At 43.9% G+C, this 18751-nt stretch overlaps 1 protein-coding gene and 1 long non-coding RNA gene across 6 annotated transcripts in view; one reads left to right on the forward strand and one right to left on the reverse strand.

Moving 5' to 3' along the window:
• The window catches only part of SLC7A14 (solute carrier family 7 member 14), a 126520-nt gene that overhangs the window by 16289 nt on the left and 91480 nt on the right, over nt 1–18751 (reverse strand). Inside the window, exons 5-7 of the mRNA XM_004037997.5 lie at nt 10379–10525; nt 7470–7678; nt 4445–5322 (exon numbers count right to left, since the gene is read on the reverse strand). Of these exons, the coding sequence (XP_004038045.3) occupies nt 4445–5322; nt 7470–7678; nt 10379–10525 (1234 nt within the window). The remainder of the gene's footprint in view (nt 1–4444; nt 5323–7469; nt 7679–10378; nt 10526–18751) is intronic.
• LOC134758114 (uncharacterized) overlaps nt 1–18751 on the forward strand; it is a 95755-nt gene that overhangs the window by 8564 nt on the left and 68440 nt on the right. For all 5 annotated transcript variants that reach the window (XR_010133000.1, XR_010132996.1, XR_010132997.1 and 2 more), the window contains exon 2: nt 925–1027. This is a non-coding gene — a long non-coding RNA (uncharacterized lncRNA). The remainder of the gene's footprint in view (nt 1–924; nt 1028–18751) is intronic.

Genomic DNA, 18751 nt, shown 5'->3' on the forward strand with positions numbered 1-18751 from the left:
GCTGGGATTACAGATGCCCGCCACCACGCCTGGCTAATTTTTGTATTTTTAGTAGAGACGGAGTTTCACCATGTTGGCCAGGCTGGTCTCGAACTCCTGACCTCAGGTGATCTGCCCACCTTGGCCTCCCAAAGTGCTGGGATTACAGGCATGAGCCACCACGCCCAGCCTCAAAATCACATTTCTAACTAGTTCCCCGATGACATTGATGCTGCTGGTCTGGGGTCACACTTTGAGGAGCATTGATCTAGATCATTGTCAACTTGGCTGCCTATTAAAATTACCTGGGGAACTTAAAAAAAATTCCTCAATACTCGGCCACCAGACCAATTGAATCAGAAAATCTCTGTTGTGGAAGCCTGGGCTTAGAATGTTTCAGAAGCAACCCAGGGTGATTCTCAACCTAGGGTTGAGAATCTTTGTTCTGGGTGAAACTTAGTCATATAGCAGCCTTCAAAAATCATGATACTAAAGCAGTTAGCAGCAGGTGCCCAGAAATACTAGCAGTCCTTCCCAAATGTGATTTGCGGGCTGTGCATCAGAATCACTGGGTGCTTGTTGAACTGCAGACTTCTGTGCCCTCTGGCTGGCCAGCCCCACTCTGCAGGGTGGCATTCTTTTGAGTCAGCGAGTAGCAGTTTCTGGAGGGAGTTTGGAGTTTGTGCTATCAGCAAGATTACAAAAGGCGCTCAGGGAGTTTTCCTCTGACTGATAGCTGGAAGGGCAGCCTGAGTCGCTGCAGGTTCACATCGTGCTTTGGCATATGATAGCCAGTCTGTCCATACTTGTGGACAATGAATCATTTTAGATTTTTAAAAGAAAGGCAGGAAATACATGTTTCTTATTGCTTTTCTCAACATTTTCTCATTTAAGCCCCAAAGAATAACCAGGTCAAGGCTGATAAAATTATCTGCATTTTTACAGATAAGTAAACTGAGACCCAAAGAAGTTAAGTAAATCTCCCAAAGTCACAAGACAAAGGAGGGGCGGAGCTGTGATTTGAAGTTGGTGCTGTTTGACTCCAAAGGTAAGGGCCCCTGCCACCTGACTGTTTTTGCAAAATGCCTCTGGTGCTTCAGGAGCCATAAATATTCTGCAGAACTGGCTATAGAGTTTTCAATGTAAAATGAAAACATGGGTCCTCTCGTTCAGAAATTATTAAGAATTCAAGATGGCAGCAGCAGAGCATTAAACCAAGCATGGGACCCTGTGCACAGCAGTGTGCCCATGAGGCCAGCCCTGATGCTATGTGTTAGGCTCTGTCGAACGTTCTAATGAAATGAGTCTGCTCAGAGGCACCCTGGTGGGGTAGTAGGAGCCCCAGATTTGAGCATGGGTTTACTGGGTTTTAGTAATAGCTCTTTGAATAACTTCCTGTTGACTTTGAGCACGTTATTTAACTTCTTGGAGGTTCAGTTTAGTCATCCATTAAATGGAGAGAGGGAGAAGTGGGAAGGTGGTGGACTACAACTGTATTTCTCCAATTCCAGTTAGTTATATACCACATTTTTAGTATATAACCATTTAGGCTATAACCATGGCCTCTGGCCCCACACTCCCTGAGTTCTAATCTTGGCTCTGCTATATTCTAGCTATGTGACCTCAGGCAAGTGCCTCAGTTTCCTCATCTGTAAAATAGAGATTGCTGTGAGGATTACATAAATAAGTAAGTGAAGCCCTCAGAATAATGGCTGATATGTGATAAGCACGGTACAAGTGCTCATTATTACTATTCCTATGAATCATACGGTATCTGTACTGGTAGTACTAATGTTTTTTCTTTAATATGACTCACACTTTAAATTTAAAAAAGTCATCTGTAGTCTCTTTCCAAGTAATAGTATTTGTGAAATCACCAGATTCATGTGTATGTGTGGTTTTTCTAACCCAGGTGAAAATGTATAATAACTGTACAATATTTTTAAAAGTTCATTCATATGCTTTCTAATACCAGTTGAAAATGTTACCAATGGAATGGGCACCACACTGTGGGTAGCATTGTACTAGACACTGAAGGCCCTTTTCAACTTTAATAGTCTATGAATAAATAAGTCTATGTATATTTGTGTCTGTGTCTTGAATAATTTGACAAATACATGACTGAAATATTTCTACCCACTTCCATCACTTCTATCCAGAGTAGAATCTGCATTGGCTAGCTACATGTTCCAGTGGAAAAATGTTTAGAGATAAGAGATTGTATTTTTTTTTAAAGTTTTAAAATATTAATTTTTTTAAAAAAATTTTTTGAAATGGAGTCTCGCTCTGTCTCCCAGGCTAGAGTGCAGTGGTGTGATCTCAGCTCACTGCAACCTCCATTTCCTGGGTTCAAGAAATTTTCCTGTCTCATCCTCCTGAGTAGCTGGGATTATAGGCACTTGCCACCACGCCTGGCTAATTTTTGCATTTTTTATAGAGATGGGGTTTTGCCATGTAGGCCAGGCTAGTCTTGAACTCCTAAACTCAGGTGATCTGCCCTCCTCGGCTTCCCAAAGTGCTGGGATTATAGGCGTGAGCCACCATGCCCAGCCAAGAGATTGTAAATGTGTTATAAAAAATGGTTAAAATCTTGATGAGTCAGTGGGGTCCTCTCAAGAAATCCTCCTGAAGTCTAACCAGGGGGACTTAGAATAGTGAAAAATTGGGACAAAATGCTTATAGGAAGCCATAGAGCAGCCTTCAGAAGCAAGGAGTCAGGCCTCTGGGGAAGACATATGCCCTTTCCATTGGTTGCTACGTTTTGCCCCACTTCTTTCTATCTATATCTTAACTTATAGGGCCACTTTGTATTCTATCCCCTCCAAGGTTTTTCTGGCAATTCTGACTGGAAGTTTTCCTTTTTCCCCTTTGAAGAGTACTTTATAATAATTTAAGAAGTATTTTTGAGCACATACTGCGGGCACCCTGCTCCAGACACGGAGGACACATGTTGAACAACTGTATTCCTGACCTCTAGGAGCGGATGCACTGCCGCTCATCACTAAGAGTCTCTGTGGGCTGGGCACAGTGGCTCATGCCTGTAATCCCAGCACTTTGGGAGGCTGAGGTGGGCAGATCATGAGGTTGAGGGTTCGAGACAAGCCTGGCCAACATGGTGAAACCCCATCTCTACTAAAAACACAAAAATTAGTGGGGCATGGTGGCACTCGCCTGTAATATCAGCTACTCAGGAGGCTGAGGCAGGAGAATTGCTTGAACCTGGGTGGCGGAGGTTGCAGTGGGCCATGATCAAGCCACTGCACTCCAGCCTGGGCGACACAGCAAGACTCCATCTCAACAACAACAAACAAAACAAAACAAACAAATAACAACAACAACAACAACAAAAAAAGAGTCTCTTTGGACTCTCTTGGGCTAAGTGACTCGTGTGTTTGTCTTGCATCTCCTTTAGGCAGGGTTTACTCTTCTATTCCCCAGAGCTTCTAAAGATCCTCTTTAGCTAAGAATTTGTTATCAGAGACCCCAGGGTTACCAAGCTGTTCAGGGGACATACAAATAGTGACTAAGGAACTTTAAAATGAGTCTCCCATTACAGTTCTCAAGTTCTTACTAGCATCAATCCCCAGCCACCTCATGAACATCAGAGATTGTCCTAGATGATAAGCAAGTACTGCAAATACAATAGAAATGGATCACAAAGTAAAATTAGAAATCTTAGAGAAGGTACAGGACTTCTTGAAGTCCATGAAAGTGAGTTTAGAGAACAATTTGAATTCACACCCAAAATTGTAGACAATTGAGGACCTAACAGAGTCATATTAGTTATTACCAGCAGGAGAGAGAAAATCAGTAGGGATGGTGGCATGATGGGTACTTCCCAAGTGAATGATTGGAATGTCAATGAATGAAGAAAGGACCTTGGGAAATATGAAAAACTTTTGAATATTTTACAAAAGTCAGTATGAAGTGAGAGATGTTAAATGATGCCATGATTCAATTTTGTCAGAAAAATTATGCCAAAAAATCCACACTTAATTCACACCTTGTTCATTATCTAAAAATGAGAGCATAATTACTATTTTAATTTAATTTTGTGAAATCTAAGATAGTTTTTCATTTTACAATTCTTAGTTTCTATGATAAAATTCCATCCAAATCCCCTGACCCCAATTATACTATGCTATTTTTGTCACCTTAAAAATGTGGATTCACTTTAAGTGGACTTTTTCTGGTATTAATTATCCTGATATAGAAAGAACTTTCAGTAATTCAGTAAAGTGATGGATTAATCAACATCATTTTTCCAGAACCAATGACTAAGAACATTACAGGCAGAAAGGGGACAACTGGCTTTATTGACTCTCAGGCGGAACACAAGGGTCCATAGAACCAGCCAGATTTCTCTAGGAACGGAGTTGCCTAGTCCAGCTAGGAGGTAATTTTGGGATAAGCATGCTTAAGACCTTAAAAGGGAACTCTTAAGGCTCCAAAGGAAGTTGCTTACCCACAAAGCACCAGACCGCAAACCGGATCCATGTGATGGTGGAGAGCTTTAGCATGAGATAGATGTTCACCAGCATGGCAAAGGCAGGCACAAAGGGGAGGCAAGGGGCCATGTAGGGCAGCTTCTTGGGGTTCTCTGGCTGCTGCAGGATCACAAACACCAGGGTGCTGATCAGCAGCACCATCAGAACAACCAGAAGGATGGCCCACCAGCTCTGCTCTGAGATGTAGTCAGAACCAAAGATGATGAAGGAGCAGAAGATGAACATGAGGATGAAGAGCAGGAGCACGCAGATGGTCACCGTGTGCCCCGTCGCTGCTGTGGGCCGGTCCATTTTGCCTGGAAGGCCCAGCCGGATTCTCATGGTGTAATAATGAGGCCCAATCAACTTCTTTAACTTGATGAGATAAATATTTTCGGATTCATCAGCTTCTATGCCTGTGGTCATGTCCACGGTGCCGTAATTGGGGTGGTTGACGTTGTAGGTTGACTTGTCTGATTTCCCTATGAGCATCTCATTGTCTCCCAAGGATGGTAAGTTCTTGGCCCCACATGTGTTGGTGGCTGGGCCAGAAAACTCATCCCCTTCACTCACAGGAGAACAAGCTTCCTTCTCACAGTCAGCCAGAATGCCCTCCTTCTTCTTGGTGTGCTCCTCAGACAAGAACTTGACAAAACCATCAATGTCACTCTCAGGTTGGTATCGAAGGAGCAAGACACAGACTGAGACCAAGGTGTAGGCCAGGAGCGTGCCGATAGACATCATCTCTATCAGGTCTCTCAAGCTGACCAACAGCGCGAGGAGCGCTGCCAGGAACCCGGACACGATGCAGGCCACCACTGGCGTCTCTGTGTAGGAGCTGACGTGAGCCAGGAACCTGGAGGGGCCGGGCAAGCAGAGGGTTAATGGTGAGCTACAGTGACCGATTCCAGTGCAGCCAACATGGGGAGCTAGAACTATCAATAGGCTGGTGTGATTAACTCCTCCTGGTCCTGCTCCACCAATTTACTTCTGCAATCACTACTTTAAATCCAGCTGCTATTCCTACCCCAGGATTTGGTATATAATTAAAAGAGAATTCACTTTAAATCTTTGATTTCTTTTTTTTTTTTTTCTTTTTTTTGGTGAGATGGTGTCTCACTCTGCTCACTCTGTCCCCCAGGCTGGAGTGCAGTGGCGTGATCTCAGCTCACTGCAACCTCTGCCTCCTGGGTTCAAGTAATTCTCCTGCCTCAGCCTCCCGAGTAGCTGGGATTACAGGCATGCCCCACTAGACCCGGCTAATTTTTGTATTTTTAGTAGAGACAGAGTTTCACCATGTTGACCAGGCTGGTGTCGAACTCCTGACCTCATGATTCACCCACCTCAGCCTCCCAGAGTGTTGGGATTATAGGTGTGAGCCACTGTGCCTAGACTAGTTCTTTGATTTTAAGGCAAACTTCTTTAGTAAAGTTCCTAATCATTATGTAATGGGAAGGGTTGATTGAACCTAGGAGGTCTGTCTTTCAGAAACCTAGATTGAAGCCCAGGCTCTGCATGAAAAAGTGATGGTTGGAGGAAGTCATGGACCTGCTTGGGGGTCCTCCTGACCTGTGAACTAGCATCTTAGCATTCTCTTGGAGCTTGTTAGAAATGTATATTCTCAGGTTTCACCCAATAACTACTATACCAGAATCATAGTAGGGTGAGGCCTAGCAAACTGCTTTAAAAGACCTCCAGAGGATTCTGATTTATGCCAAAGCTTGAGACACCACCTATAACAAAAGTTCATGGGTTTAGTTGGCAAAATAGCACAGTAATTGAGAAACTGTGCTCATAGATACAGATTTATGTCCAGCTGGTTACTGACTGAAGAAGAGACCAAGAAGAGCAACTGAATGGCACGTGCAGTAGGCTCCCTCTCCTCTCCCCTCTCCTCCTGGTCCCTTATTTTTATGGTTCACACAAGACTGTAAATGTGTTTGAAGCCCCAGTATCTTTCCTGTTAGTTTCTTTGACAGCAGAAAAATCTTTTGGATGTGTGAAGTTGCCACGCCTCCATCACCCTAGGCCCCTCTTGATCTTTCGGCAACCTAATCACAGCAGCTCTGGTCTGGTGATGACTTCAGAGAGTATGCAGGGGAAATGAGTCAGAAGATGATGACTGCAGAGACAAAGTCCGTGAACCGGCCCCCTCTGCACACCTGAGAGCTCCTTGGCCTCCACGGTTTACTCCTTGCTTTGTGCACTTGAAGAATGCCTTCTCAGCAGGCCCCTCATGCTGGAAACAAAGGGCTGAGAGCACATCCCCTTTGTACCATGGGCAGATGGGCCACTTCATGGCCAATGTAGGGGGCAAGAACTGCCAATACATTGGTGTGGTTAAAAGTCTGATTTTTGGAGTTGGATGTTCTGGGATCAAATCCTGACCTGCTACTCAGTAGCTGAGGGATTTGTGGCAATTTTGTTTCACCTCTCTGAGTCCTAGTAGACTTCATATGCAAAATAGAGTTACTGTGAGGACTAAATGGGATACTGTATACACAGCACCCAGGACACACAAATGTTCAATAAATGGCAGCTGGTGTTGCAGGTATTGTTAGGATCTGTTCAGAGGGTCTTATCTACTCTTGACTTTTTTTTTTTTCATGTTCAGAGGGGCTGTGGAGAGTGGGGCAGTTACCAGGCCTTGATGTGAGGGCAGGCCTAAGATGTCCCTAGGATGGTTCTTCCTTCTGGAGGCCACCCAGTACAGCAGTTTGGCACCCATCATCTTCACAAAGGAGCATGCAATGTCGACAGGAGGGAGGACAGTAGGGGGACACACATCAGCTTGTGCTGGATTAAGGGACCGCAGAGTTAAACTAGGGGCTGCTTCAGGGCCTGAGCTCTGTTACTCAGACTTTTCTTCAGGATACATAACAAGGTCCACAGTCCATGTGAAAGGCACTGACGTCAAAATCACAGTCAGGCTGACAGTGGGTAGACATTCTCCCTGGACAGACGTGGCAGAGCAGGATAAATTTCATGGAGCGTAGCCCTTACCTGAAAAGGAGCCCATCACCAGCCATGGCATAAATGACCCTCGGCATCGGGAAGAGGGACCCCAGCAAGCTGACTGTCAGTCCTGCAACCGACCCAATGGCCACTACGAACTTGGCAGCATAGAACCCATGAGCCACAAACATCTCCATGAGTGGGGATTCCGTGTCAATGGTATAATATGGCACCATCAGAGTTAAGATCACGCTTACCTGTTAAAACAAGAGAAGACAGGGCTGGAGGTACAGGGGAAGAACAGCATGGATAGAGGCCCCATGGGAGAGGAAAGAGCCCTGCCCCTGGAGGCAGAGGCTTGCATGGCAGTTTGGATCCATTCACTTGCTGGCATGTGCCTTTACTGTAGACCAGTCATCTGGCCTCTAGGCCTTACTCAATATTATTTCCCCACATGTGAATTTAGTGGACTGGGCCAGAAACTCTCTATCTCTCTGGTCCTTTGATATCTGAGGAGTAAGTCTGCAGGTATTTCAGCCCCATGAGCAGAGCTATGCTAACAGTTCAGTGGAGAGTAGATATTTCCGGAAGGAAGGAGCTGCAGCCAATGCCCTGCAACCAGGGCCTGGCAGGGACCATGAGCACCCTGCCCACGTGGACAAGACTCTCATTTCTCTTCTGCTTTCTGGTCCTACAGGGTCTTATCTGTACTCCCTCTCACTGTGAAACACCAGAGATAAAATCTCCAAAGATAAGTGCTTAAGAGGTCTATAGCCTATTAACTGTTGGGACCCAGATAAGGACTCATATTTCTATTTCCTTTCTCTAGCTTAGTCCTAGGATCCAGGCAGGGCAACAAACAAATGATGGCATCAGGACAGAATCAAGTCCTACTGACTATATGGCTGTCAGACAACTATGGCTTTGCTTAATCAGGAATCATTTACTGTGTGTGCTATAAGGGTCCACCCCCAGAGAAGAGGGAGATGCGAGGGAGGAGCAGAAGAGGAAATAGAGAGCAGAATGTCTTTGCTATTCCCTCTACCCTACCACCCCTCCTTCAACACTCTGCCTATGGGGAGAAATCAGGGTATGGACAGGACAAAGCCACTGGCATGCGTGTGCATCGGGGAGGTGCTAAGCACTTAACTGGGGGCTCCCAGGACCTACTCCCCTCGCATATTATTGATCTGCCTAACATCCCTGCCTTCAGAATTGGCCATAGGCAATGGAGCCACCAGTCATATGGCCAGATATGGGGGGCCCCCCAGGCCTATGAAGGCCAAATTGACATCAAGAAGGGATTCAAAGCCTGAAGGAAAGAGGGTGGTCACATGTAGACCATTTCTTTGCCTATTCCTCTGGAGCCAAGATCCTCCAGTGGAGCCAAGGGCCACCAGGGAGGACACGATGTCCTAGCAAAGCCCAGCAACCTCGTTCTTCTCATGGTGGGGGAGGGGCTGCCTGCTGACCAGTACAAGACCAAACAGCTCCTAGGGCGTGTTTAAGGCCTGTGCAGTATGAAAGAGAATGTTTCCTAGTAACATAACCACTTGCAACATTTCCTCTGGGGATGGGGCAGGGTGGGCTGGAGGAGAGTGGGATTGAGCCTCCTCCAGCTTCAGGGAGTCTCCTGAGTTAGATCAGGATGGGTAAAAAGTTGGTGGATCATAGAAGTACTCTGTGGTCTATAAAGTGCTATTCTAAGGAGGGCACTGTGATGATTGACTTTATTGTGTGTGATAAGGGCCCATTCCTGGAGGAAGGGCAGGAATGAAGGAGGAGTAGAAGGGGAAATGCAGAGTGTCCTTGCTGTTCCTTCTGCCCCGCAACCCCTCCCTCAACATTCTGCCCACAGGGATAATCGGGGTATGTATGGACACGATGAAGCCCCTTGCATGTGTGTGCTAGTGGGAGGTGATAATTGAGGCACCCATAAAACCTCTGGGTAGGCAGCTGAATGTCTGTAAACGACCCTCAAGTTTGCTCTGTGTTTTTCTCTGGCTTCTAGAACAATCCTGTTTTGCAGCTTGCCTTAATGATCAATTGGTCTGGCTTTCTTAGCTAGTTGCTAAAGATGTCTTTTTTGGGAAAGAGAAACAGCAGGGCTGATCAGCGGCAGCACCCCCCGCTGCCAGCTCTTTCCTAATTGTGGTGACCCAAGTGAGTGCGCCCCTCAGGACCTGAGAATATTTGTGGAACCACACACTTCCTGGCCTGTGAGCCGATTTTCTCCATTGCCAGGGGCAGAGGGGGATGTTGGATGCAGCTGGGCTATTTCTGTGATAGAAATTCTGGGATGGGAGCTCCGAGAGCAAGCATCAGAGCATGAGGAGTGTCTCAGGGTCGTGATCCTGAGGAAGATAAGGCTGAAGTCTTTATCCTGGGGCTCCCCTAGGTAGGGATACCTGAAGGTGAATTTGAGCTGGTGTAACAAGAGGGAGCAACAGCCAAAAGAAATGGCACTTTCCTCCCCAGATTTAAGGGGAAGAGAGTTTGTAGAGGACAATGTATTCTCTCTCCCCGCTGTGCAGGGAGCCTCGCCTCTTTGCTGCCGGGAAGCTCCCAGAAGACAGAAGAGCATTGAGGAAAGTGCACAGAGGCCCACAATGCCTTTGCTCGCACACCCACCCGTTACTGCCAGCCTATGACCTGAGCTCCTTGGATGGCAGCCCATTCCCTGCACACCAGCCCCTGGGGCAGCAGCAGACACCAAGAGCTTGTGAGGATGGAGGGGTGGGAATGAAGGCCAAGGCTGAAGTGAAGGCCTGGGGCTTCTCCTCTTCTTCAGTTTGGAGTCCTAATTTTTTTCTTGTCATGGGGAGTGGGGAATGGGGCTACAGGGGACAAAAGACAGACACCAAGAAGACATAGGAAAGGACTCCTTCCTGACAAAGAAGGGAGCTCAGTGCCAGGGCCACATCGTGAGGAGGGTCCCGCAAGCATCTGGTACTTACAGACACATATGCTGTCAGGCAGATGACCAGGGAGGCAGTGATAGCATAAGGGATGGACGTGTTGGGATTCTTGGCTTCCTCTCCAGTGGTGGCGATGATGTCAAAGCCAATGAAAGCGTAGAAGCATGTTGCTGCTCCTTGCAGCACCTGTGTGGATGATGGCATTTGTCAGACTCAGAAGATCAGGGTGGCACCAGGGCCTTAAATGTGGAAAGTGCAATTGCCCTATGCCCTGCAGACATGACTGAGTGGCTGAGGGAGTAACATGGTGGAACTCGTGCTAAACACGCAGGTTCTGATCTCCTCTACTTTCTAGCTGTGTGGCTGTGGGCAATTCTCTTATGATGTGTAAATAGAGATAAGAAGAATTGGCCGGGTGCGATGGCTCATGCCTGTAATCCCAGGATTTTGAGAGGCCGAGGGGGGTGGATCACGAGGTCAGGAGTTTGAGAACAGCCTTACCAACATGGTGAAACCCTGTCTGTACTAAAAATACAAAAATTAGCCAGGCATGGTGACGTGCACCTGTAATCTCAGCTATTCAGGAGGCTGAGGCAGGAGAATTGCTTGAACCCAGGAGGCAGAGGTTGCAGTGAGCTGAGATCGCGCCATTGCACTCCAGCCTCGGCGACAGAGGGAGACTCCATCTCAAAAAAAAAAAAAAAAAATGCTTCTGGCTCTTAGTGTAGGGGATTCAGATACTTCTGCATAAGGAAGAATTATCCTACTTAAATTACTGTTAGTACCCCTGACAGATCAGCTCTATGGTAACTTCCAGATCTAAAACGATATAAAAGATTTTCAGATCTTCAGACATTCTATTGTCTTCACTGGGAAGACATGGTAAAGACAGTTTATTTGTTGCTCCTTTTGGGGCTTGAATGACCTAGCTGGGCACGAGGCAGGAGGTCAGAGTAAAGCTGGGGGATGGTATCCAGTCACATCTGCTGGCAGTCTGTCTGCCAGGAGTCCACATGGCTCCAGGGGTGTTTGGGAATGTATTATATATGTCAAAATGTCAGTGAAAACCTTCCATTGAAGAGTGGCTACTTTCTTTGAAAGAACCTATTGAAGTTTAAATGAGGGTTCCCCACCTCAGTATTTTCATTGTTAGCTCTAAGTAAAAAAGTGCCTCTTTGAATGCTTAGGGACGTCCTTTTAGAAGGTGAGAGATATTTTTGGACTTGTGTGTATGGCGTGAGGGAAAAAAAAGCAAGCCCTAGCCAGTGGTCCAGGAGGTGAGACCCATTGCAGACTGGACCATTTTATTTTTCTTTTCTCCACATTCAGTTTATAAATGATGGAAATCAAAACGTGTGCCAAGCTGACACTTGTCCAAAATTGTCACTCTTACTTTCCTCACTGACTTCTCAGTAAGACAAAATATGAAATATTAGAACCTGTAAGGTACATCACAAAATTAAAGATCTTCTCAAACCTTCAGAAGCAAACTTTGCTCATCTGTAAAATGAGCTGGTGTTTCCTACAGTTTCTCTCAGCTAGGATTCTAATGTTTCAACCCTCTACTCTGGGGTTCTTATCCTGGAGGCCATGGAATTCAGGGCATCTAAAAATTTTGCTGGTAAAGAATTGCATATGTTTTTCACTACCTCCTAGTTGAATTAGCATTTCTTTCAGTTATGAATGTAGGTGACAAACTAACAATACCTGTGCCTGTGTCACCAATAGCAATCAGATATTTTCACTTCATATGAGAGTTGTTGCAGAGATCTTGAAATATCACTTATGCTTATTATTTCTTTCAGATTATGATAGTTATTACACATAGAGATTAACATATAAATCCCTAATAGAGAAGCATATTGTTACTAGATTACAATATAAAAATAAAATAAAATTAAAAATACTTAATACTACATTTCAGTATAATTGATTTCCTTTGAATTCGTATGTAATTAGGCTATTCATTTAAAATCACAATTCTCATAAGGGATCCACAGTCTTCATCAAACATCCAGGTGGTCCATGGCACAAGAAAATTTAAAAACTCCTGGTCTATTCTAATAAGTCAGGTAGAAAGAACTTCTAAAATACAAGCAGTTCCATCTCTAGATGGCTACTTTCCAGAAGAGAAGAGAACTCCTGCTTTCCCTACAGCAAAGTTTTTCATACAATGGTGTGGAAAATGTCTTTGGCCTCCAGACAAGGAGGGAAAATAGATCTCACCTCATCATACATGGAGGTTCACAGGCTTGGAAATGTGCTTGTTTTCACTTATCTAGAAAATATTAGTGGTCTTCAAGGATGAACGGATGCTAGACTGCTGGCTCACTAAGTAGTCCTGATCAAGAAAAGTCTCACTTTAAGATAGTTCCTTCATTTTTGACAAAGGTGCCAAGAACATTCACTGGGGAAAAGACAGTCTCTTCAGTAGATAGTGCTGAGAAAACTGGATATCCATAGGCAGAAGAATGAAACTAGACCTTTATCTCTCATCATCTACAAAAATCAAATCAAAATATATTGAAGACTTAAATCTAAGATCTCAAACTATGAAACTACCACAAGAAAACATTGGGGGAAAATCTTCAGGACATTGGTCTGGGCAAAAATTTCTTGAGCAATACCCCACAAGCACAGGGAACCCAATAAAAACAGAGTTATTCTACACGTTCAAGTCCTTTGTGGAAATAAGCGGGGTTATAAATAAATCAATATGTTGGCTATCTCTGTATCTTAGGGAACTCATTCACCTTTTTGTACTTTGTTTTCATCCAACATTTTCAACCGCAATCATAGGCTGTAAGACTACCCCTAGGGGATGTTTGGAAAGATGTTTGGAAAATCTCCAGGACACTGGTCTGGGCAAACATTTCTTGAGCAATACCCCACAAGCACAGGCAGCCAAAGCAAAAATGGACAAATGGAATCACATCAAGTTAAAAAGCTTCTGCACAGCCAAGGATACAATCAACAAAGTGAAGAGACAACCCACAGAATAAGAGAAAATATCTGTAAACTACCCATCTGACAAGGGATTAATAACCAGAATATATAAGGAGCTCAAACAACTCTGTAGGAAAAAATCTAATAATCTGATTAAAAAAATGGGCAAAAGATTTGAATAGACATTTCTCAAAAGAAGACATACAGAGGGCAAACAGGCATTGATAATCAGATAAATGAAAATCACAACTATAATCAGATATTATCTCACCTCACTTAAAATGGCTTATATCCAAAAGACAGGCAATAATAAATGCTGGCAAGGATGTGGAGAAAAGGGAACAACTTGTACACTGTTTTTGGGAATGTAAATTAGTACAGGCACTATGGAGAAGAGTTTAGAGGTTTCTCAAAAAACTAAAAATTGGGCTACCATATGTTCCAGCAATCCCACTGCTGGGTATATACCCAAATGAAAGGGAATCAGCATATTGAAGAGATATCTGCATTCCTATGTTTGTTGCAACACTGTTTACAATAGCTAAGATTTGGAAGCAACTTAAGTGTCCATCAACAGATGAATGGATAAAGAAAATGTGGGACATATACACAATTGAGTACTATGCAGCCATAAAAAAGAATGAGATCCGGTCATTTCCAACAACATGGATGGAACTGAAGATCATTATGTTAAGCAAAATAAATCAGCCATGGAAAGACAAACATTGCACATTCTCACTTATTTGTGGGATCTAAAAATAAAAACAATTGAACTCATGGACATAGAGAGTAGAAGGATGGTTATCAGAGGCTGGGAAGGATAGTTGGGGGCTGGACGGGGGGAGGTGGGGATGGTTAATGGGTACAAAAAAAGTAGAAAGCATGAGTAAGACCTACTATCAGATAACATAACAGGGTGACTATAGTCAGTAATAATTGTACATTTTAAAATAACTTAAAGAGTGTAATTGGATTGGTTATAACTCAAAGGATAAATGCTTGAGGAGATGGACACCCCATTCTCCACGATGTGCTTATTTCACATTGCATGCCTCTATCAAAACATCTCATGTACCCCATAAATATATATATACGTACTAAGTACCCACAAAACAAACCCAGAAAAGCAGGTCCTGCTTTCTCTTCGTTTAACATTTATTCTTCCCTTCTACACACACAGACACATATATGTACACACATAAACATGCACACACACGCAAATACATATAAACACAGATAAACACACATACATACACATGCAAACACATATACATACATATACATGCATACATACCCTCCTCTTGTAAATCATTTAGTGACTTTGCACAACAACCATATAAATTTGGGCAAAGCAATCTTAGAAAAGGGTGAGAGGTTTGTGAACCATGCCATGTAAGGAAGAACTGGGGACCTGGGGATGTTTAACTTGAAGAGCAGAAGACTCAGTGGAAGATGAAGAGGACACCTTTAAATATGTGCAGTACCGGCAGTTGGAGTCAATGTGATGTCCACTGTAGGCTTCAGAGGAAATCCTAGGGCCACACACATGGGAGTGACTGGCTTTAGTTAGGAGCATAGACTTTGTAGACTGTCAGGCCCAGGTTGATTCTGCCACATATTAGCTTGGTGACCTAGAACAAGTTCTTAACCTCTTGGAGCCTAAGTTTCATTCTTACTTAAATGGAGATAATAATAGCACTTAGCTCATAGTGTTGTTACAAGGATAAAATGAGATAATAGAGTAAACTGCAGTCCTATAATACAGTAGGTGCTCAGTAAATATTAGCTCTTACTACCAGTATTATTATTACAATTCTAAGTTTTTCTAGAGCAGTTGACACCCACGGGCACAAACTCCTCCTCCTTCTCTCCTCCTTCTACTCCCCTACCTTCCTCCTTTTAGAACTTGACTTGTGTATACTAAGTGCTACCATGTGCCAGGCACGGTGCTTAGTGATGGGGATATAGTCATGAGCAAAAAGTACCCAGCTTGATTTTACAGAGATTGAGTCTAGAGGATACTGTAAGATCCGAAATGCATTCTTGATTATGGTAACAAACTCAACAAGACTAATAAGCATCTATATTATTCATGAAACAGAAATGCTACTTTGCTCTAAATGAACGAGAGAAGGGATGGCAATTACTGATAATGATTAACTATTAGAAAGTTAATTATGATCAAGTAGGGAAAAGAGGAAGTAAACTTGCAAAGAGGATGTCTCTTAGCCTGCATTTGCATATGTAGAACTAGAAAGCAAGTACAGTTGGAGAAAGACTGGACAGATCAAAGGCAGGACATGTGGAGGTTCTACCACATTAGGCAGTCAAGATAATTTATTAATAACGCAGATGATTCAAACAAAATTTCAATGAGGGACTATAGGCAGGTCTGGGGAGTATTTAGGCAGGGTTAAGGGAGGTGTCTAGGGATGTTGAGGCATCAGAGACTTAGCAACACTGAGAAGCTGTCATCCTGAGGCCTAAGTGTAGGGGATGGAATGGTGTCCTGGAGTCCAGTGGGAGCTGGAGGTATGGGGCAGAGATTCCTAGAAGTAGCGGCCTTGTGGAGGCACAGCCAGTGTGGTGCCAAGGTTGGGAGGCAGCGAGGAAGAAATACTCTGGCCTTGCTTTCTTCTCGCCTTCTGACTTGATAGTATTTCCCATTGGCTAAATTCAACAGGAAGCAACCTGGAGCAGAGAACAGGGCATGAAGGGTGGAGAATAGGTCTGGGGAGCGGAGGCAAATGGAGAAGAAAGACCAACACACCTACCAGGGTCAAACCAAACTTGGCCTAACAAGACATAGATGAAATAAACAGATTATTAAAGAGAAGATAGAAAATTAGCAAAAAGAGTCATCTTTTTACTTGAGTTAGTTTGAACGAGCTTTTCTTCCTTGCAAGCAAATGGTCCCTGATTGGTAAATACAAAGACCCATGAAATAAACTGTATATGGGTGTCTCTACCCAAAGAACCACTGAAACCGTTTTCTACGTCACTCTATCCAGATCTCAGATCTGACCACTGGTGTTTATAATTAGGATAGACTTCCATGCATAAAAGCACATGTGCGGTACCTAGGGGTGAGCATCTGTGAATAAAATTGGTGGGTGAAATGTGTGTATGTGTGTTCGTGTGCAAGTGTATGTGTATTTCTGGGTTTATTGGTATGTTATCCTAACTCTTTGCTTTAATGTTTTGCAAAATTAAAAAATAGTATTGAAAAAAATTAGCTAGGTGTGGTTGTGTGCACCTGTAGTTCCAGTTACTTGGGAGGCTGAGGCGGGAAGATTACTTGAGCCTGGGAGGTTGAGACTGCAGTGAGCTGTGATCGCACCACTGCACTCCAGCCTGGGCGACAGAGTGAGACTCTGCCTCAGAAAAAAGTACTGACCTTTGTATTTGATGATATAGCTGAGATTGCTGTTTGAAGTCAACCTGGTGTAAAAACTCAGCCAGCTGATCCAGAACAGAGTTCATCCCCCTAGAACGGCATTGTGGGAAAGCAGCACGTGCCTCAGTTGCTGGAGGGCTTCTGCTTAGTTAGTTGTCAAAAGCAATGTCATTAGTGGCCTGCTACTCAGTATGTCAGGTCCCTAAAAACTGGCCCCCTGCGTCTTGCTGATATTTGAGACGCATTCAGATGAGGCAGCCTTCACACATTCTGCCTCAGCCAGTCTGGCGGATGCCTGAGAGATAATTAGGCGCCTTTATGTTATTCACTCTCTAGGCAACAAAATTCCAACTTTTCACAGCATTTTCTACCACCCTCATGCCCCAGCTCTATTAGCAGCCTGTCCCCAGTGACAGTGGAATGTGCTAATAGGTTCCCACAAATGGATTCAGATGTGGAGAACATGAAAAACAACTTTTCCTTTGTTTGGAGGCTGTCAGGATTCCCCACAAATGATTGCTATGGACCATTTTCCTGGGAGCTATTTGTGTTTGTAGAGTGTCTTATTTGCTTAAAGAAAAACTATAAGATAGTATGAAGAACAAATAACATGAAGGGAACACGCGTCCAGCAATGTTCAAGGGCTGAGGAATTGCAGATGGAAGCAGGGGTTCAGCTGAAGGCCAGAGTTACTTGATATAGGGAAAAATGTTTGTTGTTCTTAAACTCTTCAAGACCACAGAAGCATTTGACCCAGAACCTGTAAGTGAGTAAACCATTCCTTAAGCTATTTTCTTTGGAAGGAAGTGTTTGGAGCAGGGGAAAGAGTAGGTTTATGAGGGGTCCATGGTTAGAGGATGGATTGTTCATTAACTCTTTCAAAGTCCTTGAGAGTTGTGTGGAAAGTCATGTCATGCTATTCTTATAAATCATCTCCTATACAATGGTTTCCTCCATTCCATCCTACCTAAAGCAACTGAAGAATAAAATGGGTTGGACCTCTGTACTAGTCCCCTAGTCAGGGGTAGAGGTAAGCGTTTTGATAAGGAGTGAAGAAGTTCATGTATCTGTTGAAGAGGCAACACACTTTTGTAGACAATTGTTAGGTAACAGAGCGAGGAATGTGTGTATTACCTTGGTGTATGACATGCTCATGAGGCAGTGTCAGACCTTAAAAAATAGGGCCTAAATTCAAAATGACTTTGCTGGACTTTGGAAAAGTGACCTGAAACCAAAGTTGAGAAATAACAGGTCCAGGCCCATTCACTGGGAAGGAAATGTACTACGTAGAAATCCAAGGCCAGGCAGAGTGCAGAGAGGATGAATCAGCAACGTCTTCACACTGGGCTGTCCTTTGTTCTCAGATGATACTTTTAGGCACATTCACTAGGACATATATCATCCCCAAGTTTCCTTTAGGGATAATGGAATTGCAGCAAAACATTCACAATCCCAGCCAAGCTTTTTTCTTGGCCAATGACAAATCTACTCAAGGCAGTAGGCTTGGATTGGAATGAGGACAGTGAACAGAAGTGCAAAAAAAGATAACCAGTTCATGGCCCCAAACCCAGGTGGCAGTGGGGTAAATAAGTACTTTGGCCCATCCAGGACTGGGATCGAATTTCAGCTCTATTACTTACCATCTAGATCTGTGTCTTTAACTTTTCTAAGCTTGAGCTATTTGCATGTAAAAGTGGAGAGCTCTGTACTTATTTTGCAGGGCTGTTGTGAAAATTAAATTAAAAGTGCACATGAAAGAGTTTGTCACAAAGAAAATGTTCAATGTTGGGAAAAGCATCCTTCATTTCTTTCTTATGCCTGACTTCTGATCTTCTCTTAGGAAAGTTAGTGAGAACCCAGGATGTATAAGTGGGGAACCCCAAGGCTGGCATGATTAGCTCCTTCCTTGATGAGGCAGGCTCCTGATTGAGGAAGGATGTGGAGCCCCTGAGAAGGAAAGGGAGACCCCCAAAGAGAATAAAGGCCTCAGAACAAAACACAAGGCTAAAGGCAATGCTAAAATGTGCCTCCATCTTCTTCAGGATGGGTAAAGAACATTTACACAGAGG

The sequence above is a fragment of the Gorilla gorilla genome, chromosome 2, assembly GCF_029281585.2.
Source record: "Gorilla gorilla gorilla isolate KB3781 chromosome 2, NHGRI_mGorGor1-v2.1_pri, whole genome shotgun sequence".
Lineage (NCBI taxonomy): Eukaryota > Metazoa > Chordata > Mammalia > Primates > Hominidae > Gorilla > Gorilla gorilla.